Source organism: Pangasianodon hypophthalmus, chromosome 30 (genome assembly GCF_027358585.1).
Source record: "Pangasianodon hypophthalmus isolate fPanHyp1 chromosome 30, fPanHyp1.pri, whole genome shotgun sequence".
Taxonomy (NCBI): domain Eukaryota; kingdom Metazoa; phylum Chordata; class Actinopteri; order Siluriformes; family Pangasiidae; genus Pangasianodon; species Pangasianodon hypophthalmus.
In genome coordinates, this window is record NC_069739.1 from 1,247,667 (window position 1) to 1,274,012 (window position 26,346).

Below are 26,346 nucleotides of genomic sequence, written 5' to 3' on the forward strand. Positions count from 1 at the left end.
CCAAGACTACTGAATTGTACCCAAATAACAAACTATGGCTCAGAAATAACATGTCAATAATGCTGAGAAAGACACTCACAACCTTTTTCTATGGTTCTGTTGGAAAAAAATATTATAGCAAAAAAGGAGTTAAGAGCTGAGATCAGAAAGGCAAAAGACAAAATTGAAAGGCAGTTTACTCAAAATAATGTCAGTCCATTGTGGAATGGTATGAGAGCCATGACTGGTGTGGGAAAAAAGACCATAATCCTACCATTCTTGATAGTTTTTAAAGTTACTTGGAGGTAAATAAATATTAAAACTATTTTTGTTTGTTTGGTTTTTAAATTAGTATTGTTTTTTTTGGCAAAAATTAATAAAAAAAAAAATCCTTGCATCATTCAGCAGTCCTAAACTGTGTAAATTTTGGATGTTCAGAAATAATATTTTCTAAAACATTTTTGTCGTCAACATGAATGTTAAAAAAATTTGGACAATGGAAGATTAATTTTTTTTTAAATTATTATTATTTCAGGCATACTGTTTTAGCCTTTTTTTTCCCCTCATGGACAATCCAGAAAGAGAAAATATAAAAGAAACTATTCTACAGGAGCTACAGGAGCAATGAATATTCCAGTATTACATCAAGGATGAAATATTTGCTGTTTTTAGTTTTTCTTTTTTTTGTATTTAGTATAACTACATGAGGTGTAGAGGTGTGTTTTTACAGTTGTATTGTGCATATTGTTTTGGTTTTTATACCTTATCACCTGGTCTGAAAGTTTGAGTTCTGCAGTTAGTTCGACTAGCTAGTGTGCAGTGCTTTTTAACAATCGCCAAGATTAATACATTAGCTCTCTGTATCATGTAACATCAGCCTAATTGCTTTGTGGATACATACAGTAGTTTTAAAAAGTGTTGAATAGGCCCATTTCTTTGCATCTCTTCTTGACAAAAAGAGATAAGTGTTAGCTGCTTGTTTCCTTAAAATGGCATTGTGACTCGGATGTTTCACAGCAGACGCTTGGAGAGTGTAACTCTCTGCCAGTCTACAACAATGTGAATTTTGCTCAGCACTTTTTTTATTCCCCCTTCCCTTCAGCACGGCTCAACATAAACCTACAGCATTTTACAGGGTAAAATTCATTCGGGGCTGAAGTACCCTAATGACTCCACTGATCAGAATCTCTCTCTAAGCATGCAGACCTGTTGTCTGACTGAGTTCAACTGAAATTGTTGATCTTGCAACTGAAGCTATGCACAATAGATGCATGTGCCCTTCAGCAGAGTCCTCCATATAGCCTGAGAGCAGATTTATGTATTATGTATAGTATGATTCCTTCATTATTGTATCATATAAGTGTCTATAGCACAAATATTAAGAGAGAAATAAAGATTATACTATTATATAATCTTGTGTGTATATATATATACATTATATATATATATATATATATATATATATATATATATATATATATGTATATATATACACATATTGCATTGCATTATAAATAGTAATAAACTAAATAATGCCATTACATAATATGTATTATATTGATGGTGGGAATTTGATTTGTTACAGAAGGTTAAAGGTAATATAACATAATATAATATAATAGCAATATTAGGTTATTCATGAAAGAACATTTATTAATGCAGAGTCTGTTTGGAATACTCGCAGAGTTATGATTAATTTAAAGCATCTCCTAAACCACGGGTAAAACAGAGCATAAATAAATGGATTAATGGCAGAGTTAAGATATATCAAGACAATGACTTTATGAATAGTTTCTGCCTGTACTTCAATAACATTTCCTAATAAACTGAAAATAAAATATGGAAGTAAACACACCAAAAACACAGACACTAAAATTCCGAGGACTTTAGCTGCTTTTCTCTCAGATTTCATCGAGTGTGAAGTGAGTTTCTGTGTTTTAGGCTGTGTGTGATTATTAAGCTCCCTGATAGCAGTGGCATGTTTCTTAGCAATCACAAAAACTAGAGTATACAATATGATTATGACAGAAAGTGGAAATATTAATGATACTACAAGATCAATTACAGAACCAACCTGATTCAGAACAAGGAAACATTGTCCAGGACATATTACAAAGCTCAGGAAGGTTCCACTGAAATAACAGAATGCTATGACATATGTCAGACACACACACCAGTTAGAATATACCACATAGCACATAGTCCTCCTAGACATTGTGTTTATGTAGAGAAAGGGGTTTGAGAGAGCAAAATACCGATCCACAGCGATGAGAGTGATATTATAGATGGATACAGTCATAAGGAAACCATTCGTCAATAAAAAGAAGGTGCAGGAAGCTTTCCCAAAAACCCAGCATGACTCGATTGTCCAGATTAACATCAAAGGCATCACTAAAGCACCAACAAGGAAATCTGACAGAGCCAGAGAGAGCACAAGCATGTTGGTCGATGTGTGAAGCTGCGTGAAGAGAAGAACAGAGATGATGACGAGCATATTTCCACACACTGTTAGAAGAACCACAGCAGCTGAACACACATACAGTAAGACGTAAACTACAGGAGATACAGATCTCTCTGGACAGGAGAAATGCTCACAGCGATCAGACTGGTTAAACTCTGTCAGGTTCATGAATACAGCATTTCTCTAATGTATACAGAGTTTAAAGTTTGGATATTGGACGCCACCCTTGTAAAAACGGTAACTGTTAAAAGTCATAATAAAATGACTTATGGCTCAAACAGTTCTGGTGCTTTTATAGTTTATAAATTACTCACACCCAACTGAGCTTAAGTGACAGCATGATGCATATGATGTCATGATGTGTTGGAACAAAAGGCCTAGTACTTACTGGCCAGAGAATAAAACCTGCTATTACTCGAATTTGTGTTTGACAAAAGCCTCAAATAAATATGAACAAAAAGTGTTTATACTGAGAAAACCTGCCCTACAGATAAAGAATAATTGTGTAAAAAGGGTGACAAAAACATATTTATTTTCAGAATAAATTCTGATGCCTTAGTGAGTGTCTCTTCATGTTTACACCCCAAACTGCCATAATACCATATGAAATATTATCAAATTCTCTACCTATGGTAACGTATGGTGTGATATTTAGACACACTATATGACACAGTAAGATTATTATAAATAGGAACCACTGAGGGGATATTATCTCACCACCCGTAATAATAAAGGAATTCTAACACTGCTTGTGTATTGCATGTAGTATTTTTATTCTGTCTTGCTAATGTGAGGATCTGTGTTTTCTTGTTGGTGGTTACCTGCACTGATAATCAGTGTGGGGATCATGTGATCTGCATTGTGTGGCTGCTTGTCCTGGGTCACATGAGGCATGTCACATGACACATTAAGAGATTATAAAGTTTGGCTTGTGGAGTTGACACTCTCTTGCTGCTGCCATTTGCCACTGCAACTAGACTCCCGTCATACAGGTAATGGAGTGACTAGACTGTGTTTTAATCGATATAGGAACTGAATTCTCATGTTCTGTTTTAACTTTATCAGGGTGACTGCTAGAATAATGTGTTCCACTCTTCATGAAGGACACAGGTGACTGCGTGGCATTTGAAGGACTTGTGACCTCCTATTGAGTTGCTGGGCTGCAGACACTCTGCACTGGAGTGCCCCATTTTATCTTCCTGGGTTATTGTGCTGCGGGGAGTATTGAACACTCTTGCAAAGGACCAGGCCAGCCACTGTTTTATTGTCAGTGTACAAGTCTTTTTTTAATTTGTTTGTTGGTTGTTTTGTTTGCCTTTGGCTTGGTCCTTTTTTTTTTTGTCCTTGGTCTAGTGTAACCCTGCCTTGACCAAGCCAGCGTGGTGGTCATTGTGTTGGGAGCTGGCTGTTCTCCTCTTTTTGTCTCTGTATAGGTTCTCTGTACAAGGCCGGATCTGCACCTCACTACTGCTCCTTTCAGTTGGGGGCTGCACGGAGGGGACACTATTTTGGTGTGTACTGGTAACATGCAACACGGTGTGGTATTTTGTAGTGGTAATTACTGACCTTGTGTATGCAGTGTTTGCTATGTTGCATGCTTGTATGGTGTTGGGTTTGTTGTGTCTGTCTCTCTCACCAGGGCCTCCTAGGAGAGGAGCTGTGGGTGCCGTGCCGACCCGACCTTATTAGTTTGAGAAGCTCCAGCCAGTTTCCCTTCGTCTCTTTTTCACATTAGCAATTGTACCTATTCAAAATTGTAATAAATTTGAGCTTGTGTACATGCCTTGTGTAAACTGTTTCTTTGCGGGCAGGGTCTAGAATCAGCCACACTATAGAGAGAAAAGGGGTTTGCCCCGCCCATTTTAGGGGGTGGCGTAGTCAGACAGTAAAGTATATGTAGGTATTCTGCGTGTCAGGTACCACACTAATTCCTACTTTTAGGTGCTTGCACTTACATGGACAGTATGCAAGTTAGGGTGTCTTGTTCAAAATCTAAAAGCACAGTGGTATTTTCTGACTGTTTTTTAGCAAAAACTAAAAAGTCCTGTCTCATATCCTATGACTTCTACAGGTGTTTTGAGCTCTCTGATCTGACACTGCCTGGAAGCCCTGACCCCTTCCCTGATGTTACATGCTCTTGACTGAATTCATGTGGCACCCTCGCTTTCTGTCAAGATAAACGAAGAATGTTTTCATTGTTCAATAATATGAAATAAATCATCTCCAGGTTACACATGTAACCATGGTTCCCCGAGGGAACGAGACGCTGCGTCGAAACGCTATGGGAACGCCTTCAGCGTGACCGCGCTCTGAATCACATGTGTAATCAGTCCAATGGATGGGCGAGACGTAACGGGCGGGGTGACGTAGCGACCCGGAAGCATAAAAGCCCGAGTGGCAAACGCCGCGCTAGCTTCTGAGAAATGAGGCAAGCACGGCAGGGATGCCGGAAGTGTGGCACTGAGACACAGCGTCTCGTTTGTTTCAGGGAACCATGGTTACATGCGTAACCTGGAGACGTTCCCCTTCAGGAACTCGAGCTGCGTCGAAACGCTATGGGAACGAGTATGCCCACGCTGCCAGACTTACAAATCCTTGCCTAGTGTGGAAAAGGCACAGCTCAAGGCAAAAGGACAGAAGATCCGGGAGCGGCTCGCATATCCAGGCCGTACAACCTAGCAAACGTCAGGGGCGTGGACCAACCCGCCTCGTTGCAGATGTCCTGCATGGACACATCTGCCAGAAAGGCTTTCGAGGCCGCCACACCTCGGGTAGAGTGAGCCTTAACCCCCAAGGGTCAGGGGAGACCAGAGGACTCATAAGCCAGGGAAATGGCCTCCACAATCCACCGGCTGAGGGTCTGCTTGGTAGCAGGAAGACCCCTCTTCGGGGGACCAAAGCATACGAGCAATTGGTCCGCCCTGCTCCACAGGGCAGCTCTGTGGACGTACGCATCCAGTGCTAGCACTGGACACGTACAGTTAAGATTCTGATGGTCAGGCTCCCAAAAGGGAGGAGGACAGAAGGCCTGCAGCACGACCGCCCGTTGTGCCGAGGAGGGAACTTTCGGTACGTACACCGCTTGGGGGTACAAGAACACTTTGGCCAGACCGGGCGCAAAGTCTAAGCAAGAGGGGGCCACAGAGAGGGCATGAAGATCCCCACTCTCCTAAGAGAGGAAATAGCCAAGAGAAAGGCAGTTTTCAACATCAAAAGACGGTCTGAAATCTCCTCTATAGGCTCGAAGGGGGGTGTACAGAGAGCCTCTAAAACCATGGCCAGGAACCAAGGAGGGACCCGAGATCGCACTGGAGGTCACGTAGACTTTCAGGGTGGAGTGGCTCAGCCCTGCGGAGCGACGGGCCTGCAGGAACTCCAGCACTGTACCAACTGGGCAGTGAACAGAGTCGAGCCGGCGGTCTCCGCACCAGGAAGTGAAAAGTTTCCACTTCAGGGTGTACAGTTTCCTCGTTGAGGGAGCTCTGGACTGGAGGATGGTCTCAACAGCCCCGGTTGAGAGACCAAGACCCTCAGAGGCCACACCCACAGCTTCCACAACTCCGGGCGGGGGTGAAGGATGTCGCCCCTAGCCTGTGAAAGGAGGTCCCTCCTGACAGGAATCTCCCATAGAGAGCCAACAAGAAGGGAAATCAGGTCTCAGAATCATACTCGGGCCGGCCAGAACGGGGCTACTAGCAGCAAGCGGACCCTGTCCCGGCGCACTCTCTCCAGAAAGGCGTACAGACACGGCCTCGGCCACGTCTGTACCATAGCATCCAGTCCTAGGGGAGCTGGATGAGTCAGAGAGAACCAGAGGGGACAGTGTGACATCTCCCGAGTCGCAAACAGATCCACCTGAGCTCGGCCGAACATACGCCATATCTGCTCCACCACCTTGGGGTGGAGCCTCCATTCCCCGGGCATCGGCCCCTGCCTCAACAGGGCGTCTGCTCCCATATTGAGACGGCCAAGGATATAAACTGCACTCAGCGAGAGGAGTTTCCCCTGGGACCACACAAGGATCTGGAGCGCCAGCCTGTAAAGGGGGCGCGAGCGCAGACCTCCCTGGTGGTTGATATAAGAGACCACTGCCGTGTTGTCGGTGCGCACCAACACGTGGCGACCTCTTAGGTCCAGGAGAAAGTGTTTCAGTGCTAGAAACACAGCCAGCATCTCCAGGCAGTTGATGTGCCAAGTAAGATGGCGGCCGCTCCACAGACCACAGGCAGAGCGGCCACTCATGACCGCTCCCCATCCAGCGAGAGATGCATCCATCACTAGCGTTACGTGGCGACAAGGAGCTCCCAGCACTGGGCCCTGAGACAAGAACCCAGGTTCCCTCCACATGTCTAAGGCACGCAAGCACCGCCGCGTGACTTTGATCATGCGGAGCGAGTTTCCCCTCAGGGAGAACCCCCTGGTCTTGAGCCACCCCTGTAGGGGTCTCATGTACAGCAGGCCAAAAGGTATTACTTTGGACGCAGCTGCCATCAGACCCAGCAGTCTCTGAAACTGCTTCATAGTGAGTGACCGGCCTTCACTCACTCTCGCAACTGCTGTGAGGATCGACTCGATCCGAGCAGGAGACAGGCGTGCCTGCATCGTGGTCGAATCCCACACCGCGCCCAGATAAGTGATTCTCTGTACTGGAGAAAGCACACTTTTCTCGGCGTTTAGTCTTAACCCCCAGCTCTTTCTTATAGGCGTGAACGACATCTCGATGCCGAACCGCCATCCGCTCCGATCGAGTCAACCAGTCGTCGATATAATTCAGTATGCGGATGCCCCGGAGCCGCATAGGAGCCAGAGCAGCATCCACACACTTCGTGAAGGTGCGGGGTGAGAGTGCTAGGCCGAACGGAAGAACGCGATATTGGTAAGCTTCGCCCCCAAAAGCGAACCTCAGGAACTTCCTGTGTTGAGGAAGGATGGAGATATGGAAGTAAGCATCTCTTAGGTCGATCGTGACAAACCAGTCCTCAGAGCTGATCTGAGACACGACCTGTTTTACCGTGAGCATCCTGAACTTCAGCCGTGCGACTCAGAGGTTCAACTGCCGCAAGTCCAAAATGGGACGCAGCCCTCCACCCTTCTTGGGAACAATGAAGTACCGGCTGTAGAGCCCGGACTCTCTGTCGCGAGGAGGGACCACCTTGATGGCCTCCTTCTTCTGGAGAGTGTGTACTTCCTGTTCCATTACCAGAGCCTGCTTGGGACACACCAGAGTGGGAAGAACCCCGGAAAAGCGAGACGGAGGAGAGCCAAACTGAATTCGGTAGCCTCTCTCTACAGTACGCAGGACCCATTGAGACACATTCGGCAGAAGTTTCCACGCTGCCAAATAGCTCACTAAGGGGATCAGCCTCTCGAGACCGACCTCGGGTACGGCGAGAGCGGCTAGCTTGGTGCCCTGGAGCGGCGAACTGACAGGGGATGACTGAACTAGCTGCTCCGAAGGCCTCCAAAGAGGCCGCGAGCCTCCCAGACCCGCTAAGTTCCCGGGCAAGAACTGGGAGAAACGCTCGCCGGAGACCGCTGCGCCCTGAAGCACCATAGGTGGCAGGGTTGGCAGACCGACCTCCCGAGGGCACTGAGGCGAGACGGGCACCGTATAATGAGGTGTACACTGTCCCGCCCCAGAGGGGCCCGCCGCAGCCCTCCTCGCCAAAAGAATGGTCCTCAGATCTGTCTTCGTGTCAGAGGGACAGAGCCCAGAGCTCTGTTTCTGTGCCTCCCTGTGAGAGGAGGCAGTACAGGGAGGGGGCTGCCCCCGCCCAGCAGCCCGACAAGCCAGAGAGCGGTGAGGGAGAAACCGCTGGAACACCGCCGCCTGCGTACGAGCCTGCTGGTAACTGTCGATGACGGAGCTAACAGCGCCGCCGAACAGACCAGAGGACGCCAACGGGGCGTCCACGGCCAGCCTGAGCTCTGTCACGAGCTCAGACGGCATCTCCCCATGCTCATCCAGCTCCTTGAGCAGGTCGGCCTGTTACGCCTGTAACACCGCCATAGTGTGCAGACACGCACCAGCCTGACCCGCTGCCGTGTACGCCTTGCCCACCAGCGCTGAGGTGGTCCGCAGTGGCTTGGTGGGCAGCGCCGGAGCCTTCAGGGACGAAGCCGCACCAGGGGACAAATAGCTAGCTAACGTCTATTCAACCCTGGGCATCGCCCTGTAGCCAGTATGGTCCAGCCCTGCCACGGTAGCAAAGTAAGAGGAGGCGGGACTGAATAAACTGGCCGAAAAAGGCCTCCTCCATGACCTCGACACCTCGGTGTGGAGGTCGGGGAAAAAAGGCAGGCTCTGACATGGAGGTGGCGGTTTACTGTGCAGCAAATCAGAGTCGGTGCCCTCCATGTCAACCTTCTCGGAGGAAGACAGGCGGAGCCTGAGCGGACAGAGCAGACAGTGGATCTGGAGGGTGAGGAAGGAGAAAGGGACTCGTTCGTCTCCATTCCCTCCGCCAGATCCATCTGCGAGCCCCACGAGCACAACCGCCGCTCTGCCTCAGCAGAAGCAGGGCCGGCACCGTGAGGCACGCGAGTGAAGGCTCCCTCCTCAGAGAGATCCTTCCGGGAGCGAAGCGCACTGACTAAAACACTGCTGGAGCCAGGTGCTGGAAATAGACAGGGAGCAGACGCACGGGGGCCAAGCCTTGCCAGCCTCCTATTCCTCATTAAAAGAGGCCTCTTCTACTTTCACAAGGAGCACTGGGGCCAGATGCTCGACTTCCTCGTGGTGTCCTGCTCAAAAATCAACACGATAATACACCCGACCAAGTGCACCTACTGGTCCCCAGTGTGAACTGTAAGTTCTTGGCCTGATGGCAAGGCCCATATACAGTGACAGAAAGGGTAGGCCCTGTGAACTACCACCTGCAACAGCCCAGTAAGTGCAAAAACACCCAAGTATACCACATTAATCTACTAAAAAAATGAATTGAGCTGGTTCCTGTTATCTCTGAACTAGCCACAAGTCCTGAAAGCCCACCAGGGCATACTCTGTTCAACAAAGGAGAAGAGCTACCTACTGCCAATCAACAAGACCTCATCAAACTAACAGACTCACGCACCAGTTGGAATAAACCTCACTGGACATAGTCCTCCTTGAGATTTTGTTTGTGTAGACAAATGGGTTCGAGGGAGCCAAATACTGATCCACAGAGATCAGAGCAATATTATAGATGGATACGTTCATGAGGAAACCACCAATCAACAAAAAACTGATGCAGAAACCTCTTCCAAAAATCCAGCATGACTCAATCGTCCAGATTAACACCGGCGGCATCACTAAAGTGCCAATCAGGAAATTCGATACCGCCAGAGAGAGCACAAGCATGTTGGTTGGTGTGTGAAGCTGCTTGAAATGAAAAACAGAGATGATCACAAACAGATTTCCACACACTGTTAGAAGAACCACAGCAGCTGAACATACGTACAGTAAGATATAAACTGCAGGAGATACAGATCTCTCTGGACAGGAGAAATGCACACAGTGATCAGATAGGTTCATGGATACATTAAAAAAGTCTACAAAATATTTAAAGATAACAAATATTGAATGTTGCCTTTTTAAAACAGTAACATTACAAATTCATAATAAAAAATGTGAGCTCAAGCCTGCTCTGATATTTTTATAGCTTAGAAATTGATCACGCCCCCAAGATTGATTGACAGTTTGATAGATATGGTGTCATAGCTTGTTGAAAAAGAGCCTTAAATATTATTTGGCCACCTCTTTTTTATAAAAGCAATACTCATCATTTTTGTTGACTCCCTTGTCTACAAACCTGAGTGTTTTTTTTGGTCATTAATAGTATTTTATAATCAGTGCAATATTTTACATGGGAGCCAGCGCAGTGTGGATAAGATAGGGGTGATATGAACCTCATGTAGTATTAACTACCTCAGTCTCCAAATGAGAGACTGGAGTCAATACTTACACCAAGGACTTTCACTGCTGTAAATGATATAACTGAGTTGCTACATAATCAGAAAGCTTCCTTTTAAATGCTTTCAGTTCTGTTGGAATTGAAGTAGCAGCAAGTTACTCAACATCCAAAGTCTAAAGTTCTCAGGTTTATTAAGCTGTGTGTCTTCAGCATAACAGCAGATGTGGGCTCTCTCACTCTCTCAATCTCTCTCAGCCAAGGCCTACTCCAACCACACCTTCTTACCTGGACTTTGCCTTTTTTATTTTTTCCCCTCTTCCCCATCCTCTCTTTACCTTTTCCCTTAATAAACACAATCCTTGGGGTTTTTTTGAACATTTCTAAGGCTCAGCATGCTTGTGCTCCAACCTGCTCTGGCACTAGATGCCACACTGGTGGGGAAGGTGAGCATGAGCACAAAGCATGAATACTGAGAGAAGTGATTGCCCCACCCAACAAAAGGATACCTTACTGCAACATTTGGAGACTAGCCTCCAAAAGCAGACGTTATCCCAGGAACTGGCACAAGGTTTATGAGCCATCACTGAAGAGCAAGGAGAGAGGAAGGAATTCATCCCCAGCCACCAATGTGACTGCCCCAAACTTCAGGGTCCAGCCCTAGAGAAGAGCCAAGATTTCAAAGAGGGTGACCTGGATATGTCTAACCCTGTGATGATCTAATGCCCACAAAACCTGACCTAACAGACTCCTCCCTGCCCACAAAACCTGGCTTGCTGGTTGTGTCATCCATGATAAAAAAAAAACACCCAGTGCCCCCACTGTAAACCTGTGGTAGGATCGCATTCCCGTCAAAGACCTCCTAGACATGGAGAGCATGGTAACATTGGCCGGATTCTCAGTTCTCCCTCAGCCCCTTCCGGATGTGTGGGACGCTGTCAGTATCCTGCATGCATGGAGATGATACAGAGGTGCCTGCAGCCAAGTTCAGAGTGGGGAAACGATCAAGTGAGTGGCCTCTCCTTGTTGGTTTAATGTCTGATCTACCTGTACCTCTGCTGAATGGAAGAAACTGACCTTTGTTTCCCACTGTCCAGCTACCCCCATCATTGTCAGCAAGCCACACCAGAGGGAAGTTTTGGGAGACAAATAAAGCAATGCTAAATTATTGTTGGGGACAGGTGCTGGAGATGGAAGGAGAACAAAGGGCTCTGTCCACCTCATACTTCCACATCCATTGGGGTCTACTACACTAACACACAGTATGTCATGGGCACCTCCTGGCGCCCCCTTGGCGTCCCCTTTGAGAGGATAGGAATGGATCTTTGGTGCTGCTGCCAAAAAGCAACCTCGGGACACAAATATATCTTAGTGATTGTGGATTATGCACCCCACTAGCCTGAGGCCCTCCTGCTCAGAAAAGCTACATCCCGAAACTTTTCCCCCTTTTCTCTTAATAAACACAACCCATCTCTAAGGCTCAGTGTGCCTGTGCTCCACCCCATTCCAGCACTATATGCCACAGTCTATTAAAGATGCATAAAGATGCTCTATCTCTACTAGGGGTATCACTGTAACGAGTGAGTTAAAAGCTTGGTCTACGGAGGCCATCCTACAACTGCAGGGATCCTTTGATTGCATGGACTGGAGCATCTTTACAGACACTGCCAAAGAAATTGATGAACTCACAGATGTGGTCTCAAGTCAGATTGTTTAATGCCCACCAAGACTACTGAATTGTACCCAAATAACAAACTATGGCTCAGAAATAACATGTCAATAATGCTGAGAAAGACACTCACAACCTTTTTCTATGGTTCTGTTGGAAAAAAATATTATAGCAAAAAAGGAGTTAAGAGCTGAGATCAGAAAGGCAAAAGACAAAATTGAAAGGCAGTTTACTCAAAATAATGTCAGTCCATTGTGGAATGGTATGAGAGCCATGACTGGTGCAGGAAAAAAGACCATAATCCTACCATTCTTGATAGTTTTTAAAGTTACTTGGAGTTAAATAAATATTAAAACTATTTTTGTTTGTTTGGTTTTTAAATGTGTTGTTTTTTGGCAAAAATTAATAAAAAAAAAATCCTTGCATCATTCAGCAGTCCTAAACTGTGTAAATTTTGGATCTTCAGAAATAATATTTTCTAAAACATTTTAGTCTTCAACATGAATGTTAAAAAAATTTGGACAATGGAAGATTAATTTTTAAAAAAAATTATTATTATTTCAGACATACTGTTTTAGCCCTTTTTTTCCTCATGGACAATCCAGAAAGAGAAAATATAAAAGAATCTATATATGTGTATAAATAATTTATGCATGAAAGGACAGGAGCAATGAATATTCCAGTATTACATCAAGGATGAAATATTTACTGTTTTTAATTTTTCTTTTTTTTGTATTGTAGTATAACTACATGAGGTGTAGAGGTGTGTTTTTACAGTTGTATTGTGCATATTGTTTTGGTTTTTATACCTTATCACCTGGTCTGAAAGTTTGAGTTCTGCAGTTAGTTCGACTAGCTACTGTGCAGTGCTGTTTAACAATCGCCAAGATTAATACATTAGCTCTCTGTATCATGTAACATCAGCCTAACTGCTTTGTGCTTTGTGGTAGTTTTAAAAAGTGTTGAATAGGCCCATTTCTTTGCATCTCTTCTTGACAAAAAGAGATAAGTGTTAGCTGCTCGTTTCCTTAAAATGGCATTGTGACTCGGATGTTTCACAGCAGACGCTTGGAGAGTGTAACTCTCTGCCAGTCTACAACAATGTGAATTTTGATTTGCTCAGCACTTTTTTATTCCCCCTTCCCTTCACCATGGCTCACCATAAACCTACGGCATTTTACAGGGTAAAATTCATTCGGGGCTGAAGTACCCTAATGACTCCACTGATCAGAATCTCTCTCTAAGCATGCAGACCTGTTGTCTGAGTGAGTTCAACTGAAATTGTTGATCTTGCAACTGAAGCCATGCACAGTAGATGCATGTGCCCTTCAGCAGAGTCCTCCATATAGCCTGAGAGCAGATTTATGTATTATGTATAGTATGATTCCTTCATTATTGTATCATATAAGTGTTTACAGCAGAAATATTGAGAGAGAAATAAAGATTATAATATATATATATATATATATATATATATATATATATATATATATATATATATATATATATATACACCTATTGCATTGCATTATAAATAGTAATAAACTAAATAATGCCATTACATAATATAATATGATAGCAATATTAGGTTATTCATCAAAGAACATTTATTAATGCAGAGTCTGTTTGGAATATTCGCAGAGTTATGATTAATTTAAAGCATCTCCTAAACCACGGGTAAAACAGAGCATAAATAAATGGATTAATGGCGGAGTTAACAAACATCATGACAGTGACTTTATGAATAGTTTCTGCCTGTAGTTCAATAACATTTCCTAATAAACTGTAAATGAAATATGGAAGTAAACACACCAAAAACACAGACACTAAAATTCCAAGGACTTTAGCTGCTTTTCTCTCAGATTTCATCGAGTGTGAAGTGAGTTTCTGTGTTTTAGGCTGTGTGTGATTATTAAGCTCCCTGATAGCAGTGGCATGTTTCTTAGCAATCACAAAAACTCGAGTATACAATATGATTATCACAGAACATGGAAATATTAATGATACTACAAGATCAATTACAGAACCAACCTCATTCAGAACAAGGAAACATTGTCCAGGACATATTACAAAGCTCATGAAGGTTCCACTGAAATAACAGAATGCTATCACAAATGCCAGACACACACACCAGTTAGAATATACCACAGTGCACATAGTCCTTCTAGACATTGTGTTTATGTAGAGAAAGGGGTTTGAGAGAGCGAAATACCGATCCACAGCGATGAGAGTGATATTATAGATGGATACAGTCATAAGGAAACCATTCGTCAATAAAAAGAAGGTGCAGAAAGCTTTCCCAAAAATCCAGCATGACTCAATTGTCCAGATTAACATCAAAGGCATCGCTAAAGCACCAACAAGGAAATCTGACAGAGCCAGAGAGAGCACAAGCATGTTGGTCGGTGTGTGAAGCTGCTTGAAGAGAAGAACAGAGATGATGACCAGCATATTTCCACACACTATTAGAAGAACCACAGCAGCTGAAAACATGTACAGTAAGATATAAACTGCAGGAGATACAGATCTCTCTGGACAGGAGAAATCCTCACAGCGATCAGACTGGTTAAACTCTGTCAGGTTCATGAATACAGCATTTCTCTAATGTATACAGAGTTTAAAGTTTGGATATTGGACGCCACCCTTGTAAAAACGGTAACTGTTAAAAGTCATAATAAAATGACTTATGGCTCAAACAGTTCTGGTGCTTTTATAGTTTATAAATTACTCACACCCAACTGAGCTTAAGTGACAGCATGATGCATATGATGTCATGATGTGTTGGAACAAAAGGCCTAGTACTTACTGGCCAGAGAATAAAACCTGCTATTACTCGAATTTGTGTTTGACAAAAGACTCAAATAAATATGAACAAAAAGTGTTTATACTGAGAAAACCTGCCCTACAGATAAAGAATAATTGTGTAAAAAGGGTGACAAAAACATATTTATTTTCAGAATAAATTCTGATGCCTTAGTGAGCGTCTCTTCATGTTTACACCCCAAACTGCCATAATACCATATGAAATATAATCAAATTCTCTACCTATGGCAAAGTATGGTGTGATATTTAGACACACTATATGACACAGTAAGATTATTATAAATAGGAACCACTGAGGGGATATTATCTCACCACCCGTAATAATAAAGGAATTCTAACACTGCTTGTGTATTGCATGTAGTGTTTTTATTCTGTCTTGCTAATTCCTACTTTTAGGTGCTTGCTCTTACATGGACAGTATGCAAGTTAGGGTGTCTTGTTCAAAATCTAAAAGCTCAGTGGTATTTTCTGACTGTTTTTTAGAAAAAACTAAAAAGTCCTGTCTCATATCCTATGACTTCTGCAGGTGTTTTGAGCTCTCTGATCTGACACTGCCTGGAAGCCCTGACCCCTTCCCTGATGTTACATGCTCTTGACTGAATTCATGTGGCACCCTCGCTTTCTGTCAAGATAAAAGAAGAATGTTTTGAATGTTCAATAATATGAAATAAATCTATCAATGTACAGTGGGGTCCAAATGTTTCAGACCACTAGTGAAAATGCTTCAGTTCGGTGTTTTTTTTTTTTCTTAAATTTAACACAAACATTTTCATTACAAGTGATATTATCATCAGCAATAAATTGAGTGAAAAGCAGATTCTTAGAAATATTTACATGAATTTCAGAAATTCTTAGTATTTGGCATGACTCTATTTGCTTTAATGACAGTGTGCACTCAAGCTAAAACAGACTCAACAAGTTTGTGTAAAATCTGATGATCCATATTAGATCAAATCCATTGGCATGCTATGCTGAACAAGTGCTTCAATGGACTCATGGAAAATCTAGAACTGAATAATGAATAGTCCAGATGTTGCTTATTTCCTTTTTTTATTTTAGAATTTTCAAAATTCTACAATTTCCTGTTTACAGTTTTTAAAAATATCCCACATTTTCAATGTGGGCTCAGACTTTTAGACCCCACTGTTTGTTTAACTTAGGTAATATTAGATAAATATATAGATAACATCAGTTAATTATATTTATTAGGGATTTCACCCCAAACGGTTAAAAAAAAAGAAAAAATGCATGAAAGGTTGAAGTGAAATTTTTTTTGTTTTTCTCTCCTGTGCCAGTCAGTGCTCAGACATGTTCAAACACTTTGGGCAGAGAGAATAGTGAAAATGACGGGCATATGTACATTACACACGTATTCACTGTTTACTTCACAAGCTCCAGTTAGTCCAGAATGCAGCAGCGAGAGTCCTTACTAGAACCAGAAGATATGACCACATCACCCCTATCTTATCCACACTGCATTGGCTCCCAATCAAATTTCGTATTGATTATAAAATACTACTATTGACCTATAAAGCACTAAATGGTCTCGTGCCACAGTACCTGAGCGAACTTTTGGTCTTTTATGATCCTTCACGCCTACTCAGATCAAAAGTTGCAGGCTATTTGTTGGTACCTCGAATAATGCGGACTACAGCTGGGGGTAGAGCTTTCTCTTACAAAGCCCCACAGTTATGGAACAGCCTTCCACTTAGTGTTCGGGGCTCAGACACAGTCTCAGTGTTTAAGTCGAGGCTGAAAACATATTTGTTTAGTCAAGCCTTTTGTGAATAGTTTTCTTAGGTACAGGGGCAGGTCTGGAGGGTTTCACAGGCATAGAGTGTTGTGGTGAACTGGGATGTTTGGATGCTGTTGCCCCCCCACTCTCACACGTTCACTCAGGTTTGTTGATGGTGGAGTGGCTGGCTGCCTTATGTCCCAGGGTGCCCTCATGTCTGTGTTAGCTTCTGGCTCTCACTTTTAGTTATGCTGTCATAGCTAGTCTTGCCGGAGTCCCTGCTTGGACTCTGCATGCAAAGTACATCGTGCTTAACCATTAGAGGACAAAAGCTCACCTAACAATCTTTTCCTTTCTCTCCATCTCTCTCTCTCCCTCACTCTCTGTCGAGCTACACATGCTACTTCTGAGATGCCAGTGATGCCAGTGATCCTGACCCCTTCTGCTCCTCCTTGCTGCCTGACCCATCCTGATGCCCTACTTCTGGTTGGAGTTCTCATCGGTTGAGTTGAGTTGGGTGGCCCCATATGGACGGCCTGAAGAACTGTTTGGATTGCTGGGGATGGTGCCACCTGGGGGCTGTGGAGATGGCTTGGGGATCACATATGGGGAGCTGTACTGTAATGGCTTGGGACTGTGATTGCTGTAGTGGCTTTGGGGCTGCAGTTGCCACGAGCAGCTTCGTACTCAGGACTCCATCAGTGGACAGTGGATAGATTTTAATCAGCCGGACTTCTTGCAAAAACTGTGATGAATTTATTGGTTGCACAATTGCACTATTTGTCCATATAGTACACAATAGAAGGGATTTATTTATAATCGCACTATCCGTTGCACCCAGATGAGGATGGGTTCCATTTTGAGCCTGGTTCCTCTCAAGGTTTCTTCCTCATATCATCTCGGGGAGTTTTTCCTTGCCACCATCGCCACTGGCTTGCTCATTAGGGATAAATTCACAGTGATAAATTCAAATATTTGCAATATATTTTTGTGAATCCATTTATTTCTGTAAAGCTGCTTTGTGACAATGTCCATTGTTAAAAGCGCTATACAAATAAAATTGAATTGAATTCAATTGAATTACTTAGCATTACTGCAGAATTACCTAAAACTGCCATGCAGATGACTCTTCGCAATTGCCGCTGCTGGCAAACAGTTCCAGACTGCAAAGCTAGTAATATTATAATGCCTTCTCCTACTCTCCTCAAAATGGTGGAAATGCTTATTTTTATGTCTTTTCTAGGCTGTGGATTCTGAACAATTATATTCGTCATAACAAATTTGTTAAAATGATAAAATGTGAACAGGGAAAAATCAGTATTGCTCAAATATACTGATTTCCCTCAAAATCAGTAAGATTAGTGGCCACTTTTAAAAAAGCACTACCAGCAACATTTTTATTGTTTTGTGTCACAGTGCCTCATTAAAGGTGGCCTCTTCTACTTCCACAAGGAGCACTGGGGCCAGATGCTTGACCTCCTCGTGGTGTCCTGCTCAAAAATCAACACAATAATGCCCCTGTCCCATTCCCGCCAGCTAGGATGGCCCAGCAGAGAGTCTACAATCACCCGGCACAGCCTCACAATTTCCTTCCCAGTGACCGAGTGCTCCTACTGGTCCCCATTGTGAACTGTAAGTTCATGGCCTGATGGCAAGGCCCATATACAGTGATAGAAAGGGTAGGCCCTGTGAACTACCACCTGCAACAGCCCAGTAAGTGCAAAAATACCCAAGTATACCACATTAATCTACTAAAAAAATTAACTGAGCTGGTTCCTGTTATCTCTGAACTATCTCTGAACTGAAAGCCCACCAGGGCATACCCTGTTCAACAAGGGAGAAGAGCTGACCCCTGCCCAGCAACAAGACCTCACCAAACTGACAGATTAGTTTGGACCCACTTTAATTGGTCCAGCACAACATTAAGACTCCCCTAGGAATGATCATCTGGCAGTGGCCCTATCACATCTCTGAGGCTCATCATCAAGCTGTTGAGGAAGAAGTAGCCAAAATGTTAGGAGATGAGATCATCGAGGAATCCACTAGCCCCTGGTCAAGCCCCATTGTAGTAGTTCCAAAGCCGGATGGCAGCCTAAGGATCTGCAACAACTTCCGGAGGCTCCACCGAGTCTCAGAGTGTGATAGCTACCCCCTCTCCCAGATAGATGACCTAGTGGAGCACCTGGGGAGGGCCTGATTCATGTCTACATTGAACCTCACAAAAAGCTATTGGCAGGTAGCCCTGAGGCCCAAAGCCAGACCCAAAATGGCATTCTCCACCTCCAGTGGGCACTGGCAATATCGGGTCCTCTCAACGGCTCAGTGGACATCATCCTAAAGCCTCACAGAGCCTTTGTGCTAGCATACGTGGATGATGTGGTCATTCATTCAGCCATCTGGATACACTACCTCTTTCACCTGAGGGAGGTACTGAAGGGGCTCCAGCAGGCAGGCCTGACAGCCAACTCCCTGTAAGTGCCACTTGGGGCTGACTGAGGCACAGTACCTGGGATTCTGCATTGGGCGAGGGCTGCTAAAACCCCAAGAAAAGAAAATCCAAGCCATGAAGGAGTATCCCCAGCCCACCTCCAAACACCAGGTACATGCTTTTTCCAAACACCAGGTAACACCAACTTCTCTTCTCTCCCCGCTTTCAGACCTCACAAAGAAGGGACAAAAGTGCACTGAATGGATGAAGTGGTGCAGGCGTTCAAAGCCCTGAAAGCAGCCATAACCAGCTCTCCCATCTTATGAAGCCCCAACTTCAACCTCCCCACCCTCCCCTCCCTTCAACTTCACAGTGCGTACCGATGCCTCTGAAACAGACCTAGGTGTTGTGCTGTCCCATATGAGAGATACCAGCTTAATAAGGTTGAGGAATGTGTAAAGGATATTATAACTTATATATAATGTCCTATAACTTTATATTATAATATATACACTATATTACCAAAAGTATTCGGTCACCTGCCTTGACTCATATATGAACTTAAGTGCCATCCCATTCCTAACCCATAGGGTTCAATATGATGTCGGTCCACCTTTTGCAGCTATTACAGCTTCAACTCTTCTGGGAAGGCTGTCCACAAGGTTGAGGAGTGTATTTATAGGAATTTTTGACCATTCTTCCAAAAGCGCATTGGTGAGGTCACTCACTGATGTTGGTCGAGAAGGCCTGGCTCTCAGTCTCCGCTCTAATTCATCCCAAAGGTGTTCTATCGGGTTCAGGTCAGGACTCTGTGCAGGCCAGTCAAGTTCATCCACACCAGACTCTGTCATCCATGTCTTTATGGACCTTGCTTTGTGCACTGGTGCACAGTCATGTTGGAAGAGGAAGGGGCCCGCTCCAAACTGTTCCCACAAGGTTGGGAGCATGGAATTGTCCAAAATGTTTTGGTATCCTGAAGCAATCAAAGTTCCTTTCACTGGAACTAAGGGGCCAAGCCCAACTCCTGAAAAACAACCCCACACCATAATTCCTCCTCCACCAAATTTCACACTCGGCACAATGCAGTCCGAAATGTACCGTTCTTCTGGCAACCTCCAAACCCAGACTCGTCCATCAGATTGCCAGATGGATAAGCATGATTCATCACTCCAGAGAACGCGTCTCCACTGCTCTAGAGTCCAGTGGCGGCGTGCTTTACACCACTGCATCCGACGCTTTGCATTGCACTTGGTGATGTGTGGCTTGGATGCAGCTGCTCGGCCATGGAAACCCATTCCATGAAGCTCTCTGCGTACTGTACTTGGGCTAATCTGAAGGTCACATGAAGTTTGGAGCTCTGTAGCAATTGACTGTGAAGAAAGTCGACGACCTCTTTGCACTATGCGCTTCAGCATCCGCTGACCCCTCTCCGTCAGTTTACGTGGCCTACCACTTCGTGGCTGAGTTGCTGTTGTTCCCAAACTCTTCCATTTTGTTATGATAAAGCTGACAGTTGACTGTGGAATATTTAGGAGCGAGGAAATTTCACGACTGGATTTGTTGCACAGGTGGCATCCTATGACAGTTCCACGCTGGAATTCACTGAGCTCCTGAGAGCGGCCCATTCTTTCACAAATGTTTGTAAAAACAGTCTGCATGCCTAAGTGCTTGATTTTATACACCTGTGGCCAGGCCAAGTGATTAGGACACCTGATTCTGATCATTTGGATGGGTGACCGAATACTTTTGGTAATATAGTGTATATATAACATCCTATAACTTTATTTTGACAAGGCAGAAGTACTTCTACTAGGACCACAGGCAGCTAGAAGTAAGCTTTATGATTACATAGTAACTCTGAAGAGCCTTTCAGTTATACCATATGCAGCAGTAAAAGAGTTTGCAGCAGTAAAAAGTGATTATTGACTCCAGTCTCTCACTTGTGGCTCATGTAGATAATATTACTAGAATAGCCTTCTTTCATCTCAGAAATATTGCTAAAATAAGAAATATATTGTCACGACATGATGCACTAAAACTAGCTCATTTTGTTACCTCTAGGTTGGATTATGGTAATGCCTTGCTGTCTGGATGTTCCAGTAGGAGCATAAACAAGCTCCAGTTAATCCAGAATGCAGAAGCCAGAGTCCTTACTAGAACCAGAAGACATGACTACATCACCCCAATTTTATCCACACTGCATTAGCTCCCAGTAAAATCCTGAACTATAAAGAACTGAATGGTCTCACGGGATCCACCATGCCTGCTTTGGTCAAAAGGTGCAGGCACTTTGATGGTACCATGAATATTGAAGGCTACAGCAGGGGGTAGAGCTTTGTCTTACAAAGCCTCACAGTTATGGAACAGCCTTCTAATTCAAAGCTTAGACACAGTCTCAGTGTTTAAGACTGTTTAAGTGTTTAAAATCATATTTATTTAGTCAAGCCTTTTGTGAATAGCTTTTTTCTAAGACAAAGGTGAAGATCTGGAGAGTTTATAGAGTGTTTTGGTAAACTGGGATGTTAGGATGCTGTCGTCTCCCACTCTCACGTGTTCACTCAGGTTTGTTAATGGTGGAGTGGCTGGCTGGGACTTCGGCAAGACTAGCTAACTTAATTTGCTACGCAAAAATCAAGGTGAAAGATATAAATAAAGAATGGAATCAACATTATTCAGAGTGTTGTATGATAGCAAATGGTGTGCATTCAATAAACAGTGTGAGCAGAGACAAACTTTTTTCTTCCAGTGCTCTGTCCCTTTTTGTTGGATAAGGATGAAGTTTTTTCCACTATTAACCTGTAGCTGTCAATTCTGCATGCAACATGGGGTTTGCAAGAAATTCTCACAGTCAGCACTATATCATATTTTGATTTTTGAGGCACACATAATTTAAGCTAGCTTCAAAGTATTTTGTCCCATCATTGAATTGGTCTGTGATTCTGAATGCACTCTGGCCATCACAATTTGAATCCTTGGAGAATGTCCTTCATTAAATACATCTACTAAGCAAGTGAGCAAGCTTCAACACTTATCGTTGTACCCCTTTATCTGGTGTCTCACTCTGTTTTACGCTACAAAAATGTATTATAGAATAGTGGTCCAAGTTACAATTAATACATGTTTAAATAAATCACAAAAAATCCATCGCAACTGGCTTTTAAAAAACGTTTTTTTAGTATTTAAATTGTTAAATTGAGCTTCTGTAAAAAAATCTAATCTCCACTATCAATATAATACATATATTCTTTTGTATTGCATTTATATACAATAACAAACAAATATGGCATTTAAATAATATAGTACAATACTATATCTATTATAATTTGTTGCAGAAGGTTAAATTATATATAATGTAAAAGAATTATTTGGTTACATCATTACATGAGCGAAAAAAGTCCATTCATTAAAGAACATTTATTAATGCAGAGTCTGTTTGGAATATTCGCAGAGTTAAAATTAATATAATGCACCTCCTGAACCACGGGTAAAACAGAGCATAAATAACCGGATTAATGGTGGAATTAAGACAAAACACAAGCAAGACTTTCTGAAAAGTTTCTGTCTGTAGTTCAATAATATCACCTAACAAACTGTATATAAAATATGGAAGTAAACACATCAGAAACACAGAGACTAAAATGCCAAGTACTTTAGCTGCTTTTCTCTCAGATTTCATTGAGTGTGAGGTGATTTTCTGTGTTTTAGGCTGTGTGTGATTATTAAGCTCTCTGATAGCAGTGGCATGTTTCTTAGCAATCACAAAAACTCGAGCATACAATATGATTATGACAGAGAGTGGAAATAGAAAAGTTACTACAAGATCAATTACAGATGAAATATCTTTCAGAAAATAAAAACACTCTCCAGGACACATTACATAACTCATTAAAGTTCCGTTGAGATAACAGAATGCTATGTTATACACCAGGCACACACACCAGTTAGAAAAAACCACAATGCACATAGTCCACTTTGAGATTGTGTGTGTGTAGAGAAAGGGGTTTGAGAGAGCCAAATACCGATCCACAGAGATCAGAGCAATATTATAGATGGATAAGCTTGTGAGGAAACCACCAATCAATAAAAAACTGGTGCAGAAACCTCTCCCAAAAATCCAGCATGACTCGATTGTCCAGATTAACATTGACGGCATCACTAAAGCACCGACAAGGAAATCTGACACCGCCAGAGAGAGCACGAGCATGTTGGTTGGTGTGTGAAGCTGCTTGAAGTGAAAAACAGAGATGATGATGAGCAGATTTCCACACACTGTTAGAAGAACCACAGCAGCTGAACACAAGTACAGTAAGATATAAACTGCAGGAGATACAGATCTCTCTGGACAGGAGAAATGTTCACAGCGATCAGACTGGTTAAACTCCGTTAGGTTCATGAATACAGCATTTCACTATTGTCTAAAGAGTTTAAAGAAATACCTCATATATTGCATTAACAGTAAAACATTAAAAGTAAAAGGTTACAGTTGAATTTATTGTGGGTTAAGCAGCTCTGGTGCTTTTATAGTTTAGAAACTGATCACGCCCCCTGAGTTTGAATGACAGCATGATACATATGATGTCAAATTCAATGTTTGTTATTCCTAATACCTGTCTAACATCTGTCAAACTTATTGGTCAACTCCACCATACCTAAAATATATGTAAAACAAATATAAATCTGTTTTGCAGTGGAGGTATATAAAATAGATTTTGCATGCTGGTTTTATTGTGTCTGTTCACTTTTTTAATCTGTGCACGTCACTCCAGCCACTGTCTTTAGGATCGGTCTTTGTCTGACCTGAGATCTGTTCACCAAGGGCACCCATATTAAACTCCCAGTGACAAAGCCCTGAAGTCAGTGACTCATCTCAGAGTTTCACTGTTTTGGAGTTGACACTGTGTCCCTTTGACACTGTTAACGCAAACCTGTGCTCAATTTGGGTGCGGCACATTTACTAAAATGGAATGAAAGCTTTCAAGAAAAGCAATGCGCTTTCTCATAAGAAGATAATACAATATAAAATCATGTGTTTGTTACTATTTTCTTGGGTTGCTCTAATACACTGTCTGGTGAATAATTTCCCCATGCAAATGTTTACTATAGAAGTAATCAACAATTTATCCAGAAGATAAATCAGCTGTATAATAAATGACTGGATTTACATTAGTCAATACTGATGTTGCAAGGTTATTGTGATAAAATGTTAACAAAATAAAATAATAACATTTTAACTTACAAAACTCTAATTTAGAATTGCAGTCCACATTACAATTTTAACAACAAATGTAAATAAAATTACAATAAAAGCACAAATTCAATTCAATTCATTTTTATTTGTGTAGTGCTTTTAACAATGGACATTGTCACAAAGCAGCTTTACAGATATATGTAAATTCACGATATAAATTTTAAATTTATGAATTTATCCCTAATGAGCAAGCCAGAGGTGACAGTGGCAAGGAAATATTAATGTGTACTATTCTTGACATTCCTATTCTAATGTGTATCTGTATTATTTTATTACTTAATTGTTATTTTAAGCTTCTGTAATAAATATTACATTCATAATATTCTTAATTTTATACAGTAATTATACAGTATGGTACTGAAAGGCCATCCAGAGTTATGACATAATCAGGCTTACTTCCATCTGCATGTGGTCCAAGTGTAAGTACTTCTGTATTGTCTGTATTTAGTAGGAGGAAGTTATTCGACATCCATTGGCTAAAGACCTTTATGCATTCCTCAGTTTTATAAAGCTGTGTGTCACATTTGATACTGGTCTATAGTTAGACAGCTGACAAGGTTCAAGGTCAGGGTTTTAATCAGTGTGTGAGGCATGGTCGAGCATCAGCTGCGGATGGGGAGGTAGGAGGTTAAACTGAAAGGTAACATGTAAATGATTTTCACTTGTGTATGATGATGGCCAGTCTATGTGTGCTTGTTTGTCCTCTCAGAGAGAAGCTGTGGACTACACAATGCGATACCCGGAAACAGTGCCTCTCCGCAACATCTCAGCACACAGTGTTTAAAAAAAATTAGCACTGAATATTCATTAGCATTGAAAAATAAATATTTTTAAAAGATTTTACCTTTGCTTCATTATGTCATAAGGTGTCTACAGCAGAGATTACATGTTAAGAGAGAAAAAAAACTGACAAAATGCAATTTATAATAGTGGTCTACATTACAGTTTTAACATCAACTCTTAAAAAAAAATCACAATAAAAGCACAAATGTGTCTTGTTTTTTATAAACCTGTATGAATTTAGCGATATACATTCATTTGTACTATTACTGACATTCCTTCTCATAATGTGTATCTGTGTTTTGTTAATGATTTCATTCTTATTTTTTAGCATCTGTAACAAATCAAATCAAATTACCACTATCCATATGAATAATAACAAACCAAATATTGCTATTATTTAATGTAATACATTATAATATATATTATATTAATGGTGCAAATTTGATTTGTTACAGAAGCTTTAGTTATATATAATATAATAGCAATATTTGGGCACATCATCAGAAGGAGTGAAAAAAAGGCTTTTCATGAAAATACATTTATTACTGAGGACTCTGTTTGAAATATTCGCAGAGTTATGATTAATTTTATGCACCTCCTAAACCACGGGTAAAACAGAGCATAAATAAATGGATTAATGGTGGAATTAAGACAACCCACAATCATGAGTTTATGAATAATTTCTGTCTGTAGTCCAATAACATCACCTAATAAAATGTATATAAAATATGGAAGGAAACACACCAGAAACACAGCCACTAAAATGCCAAGGACTTTAGCTGCTTTTCTCTCAGATTTCATCGAGAGTGAGGTGATTTTCTGTGTTTTAGGCCGTGTGTGATTATTAAGCTCTCTGATAGCAGTGGCATGTTTCTTAGCAATCACAAATACCAGAGAATAAAATATGATAATGACAGAAAATGGAAATATAAATGAATATATAAGGTCAATTACAGACCAAACCTCATTCAGAAAGAGAAAACACTCTCCAGGACATAGTAAAAAATTCATGGTGCTTATATTGAGATAATAGAATGTAACGCTATATGCCAGACCCACACACCAAGTAGAATAAACTGCAATGCACATAGTCCTCTTAGAGATTTTGTTTGTGTAGAGAAATGGGTTTGAGAGAGCCAAATACCGATCCACAGAGATCAGAGCGACATTATAGAGGGATAAGACCATGATGAAAGCACCACTTAACCAAAAACTAATGCAGAAACCTCTCCCAAAAATCCAGCATGACTCAATTGTCCAGATTAATACTGGAAGCATCACAAAGGCGCCGATGAGGAAATCCGACACAGCCAGAGAGAGCACAAGCATGT

General features: G+C 42.2%; 3 protein-coding genes and 1 long non-coding RNA gene across 4 annotated transcripts; 1 reads left to right on the plus strand and 3 right to left on the minus strand.

Moving 5' to 3' along the window:
- Positions 1–1,615: 1,615 nt before the first annotated feature.
- Positions 1,616–2,608, minus strand: LOC128317823 (trace amine-associated receptor 13c-like). Its single transcript, XM_053231654.1, has one exon. The coding sequence runs from the start codon at positions 2,606–2,608 to the stop codon at positions 1,616–1,618; it is 993 nt and encodes a 330-aa protein (XP_053087629.1).
- A 750-nt stretch (positions 2,609–3,358) lies between these two features.
- Positions 3,359–4,220, plus strand: LOC128317885 (uncharacterized). Its single transcript, XR_008301312.1, has 2 exons — positions 3,359–3,432; positions 3,506–4,220. It is a non-coding gene; the product is annotated as an uncharacterized LOC128317885 (long non-coding RNA).
- Positions 4,221–13,594: 9,374 nt separating this feature from the next.
- Positions 13,595–14,584, minus strand: LOC117596532 (trace amine-associated receptor 13c-like). The gene has a single exon (XM_034301865.2). It carries the CDS (start codon positions 14,582–14,584, stop codon positions 13,595–13,597), a length of 990 nt encoding a protein of 329 aa, XP_034157756.2.
- Positions 14,585–22,387: 7,803 nt separating this feature from the next.
- On the minus strand, positions 22,388–23,377 carry LOC113533650 (trace amine-associated receptor 13c-like). The gene has a single exon (XM_026925930.1). It carries the CDS (start codon positions 23,375–23,377, stop codon positions 22,388–22,390), a length of 990 nt encoding a protein of 329 aa, XP_026781731.1.
- Between the last annotated feature and the right edge of the window lie 2,969 nt (positions 23,378–26,346).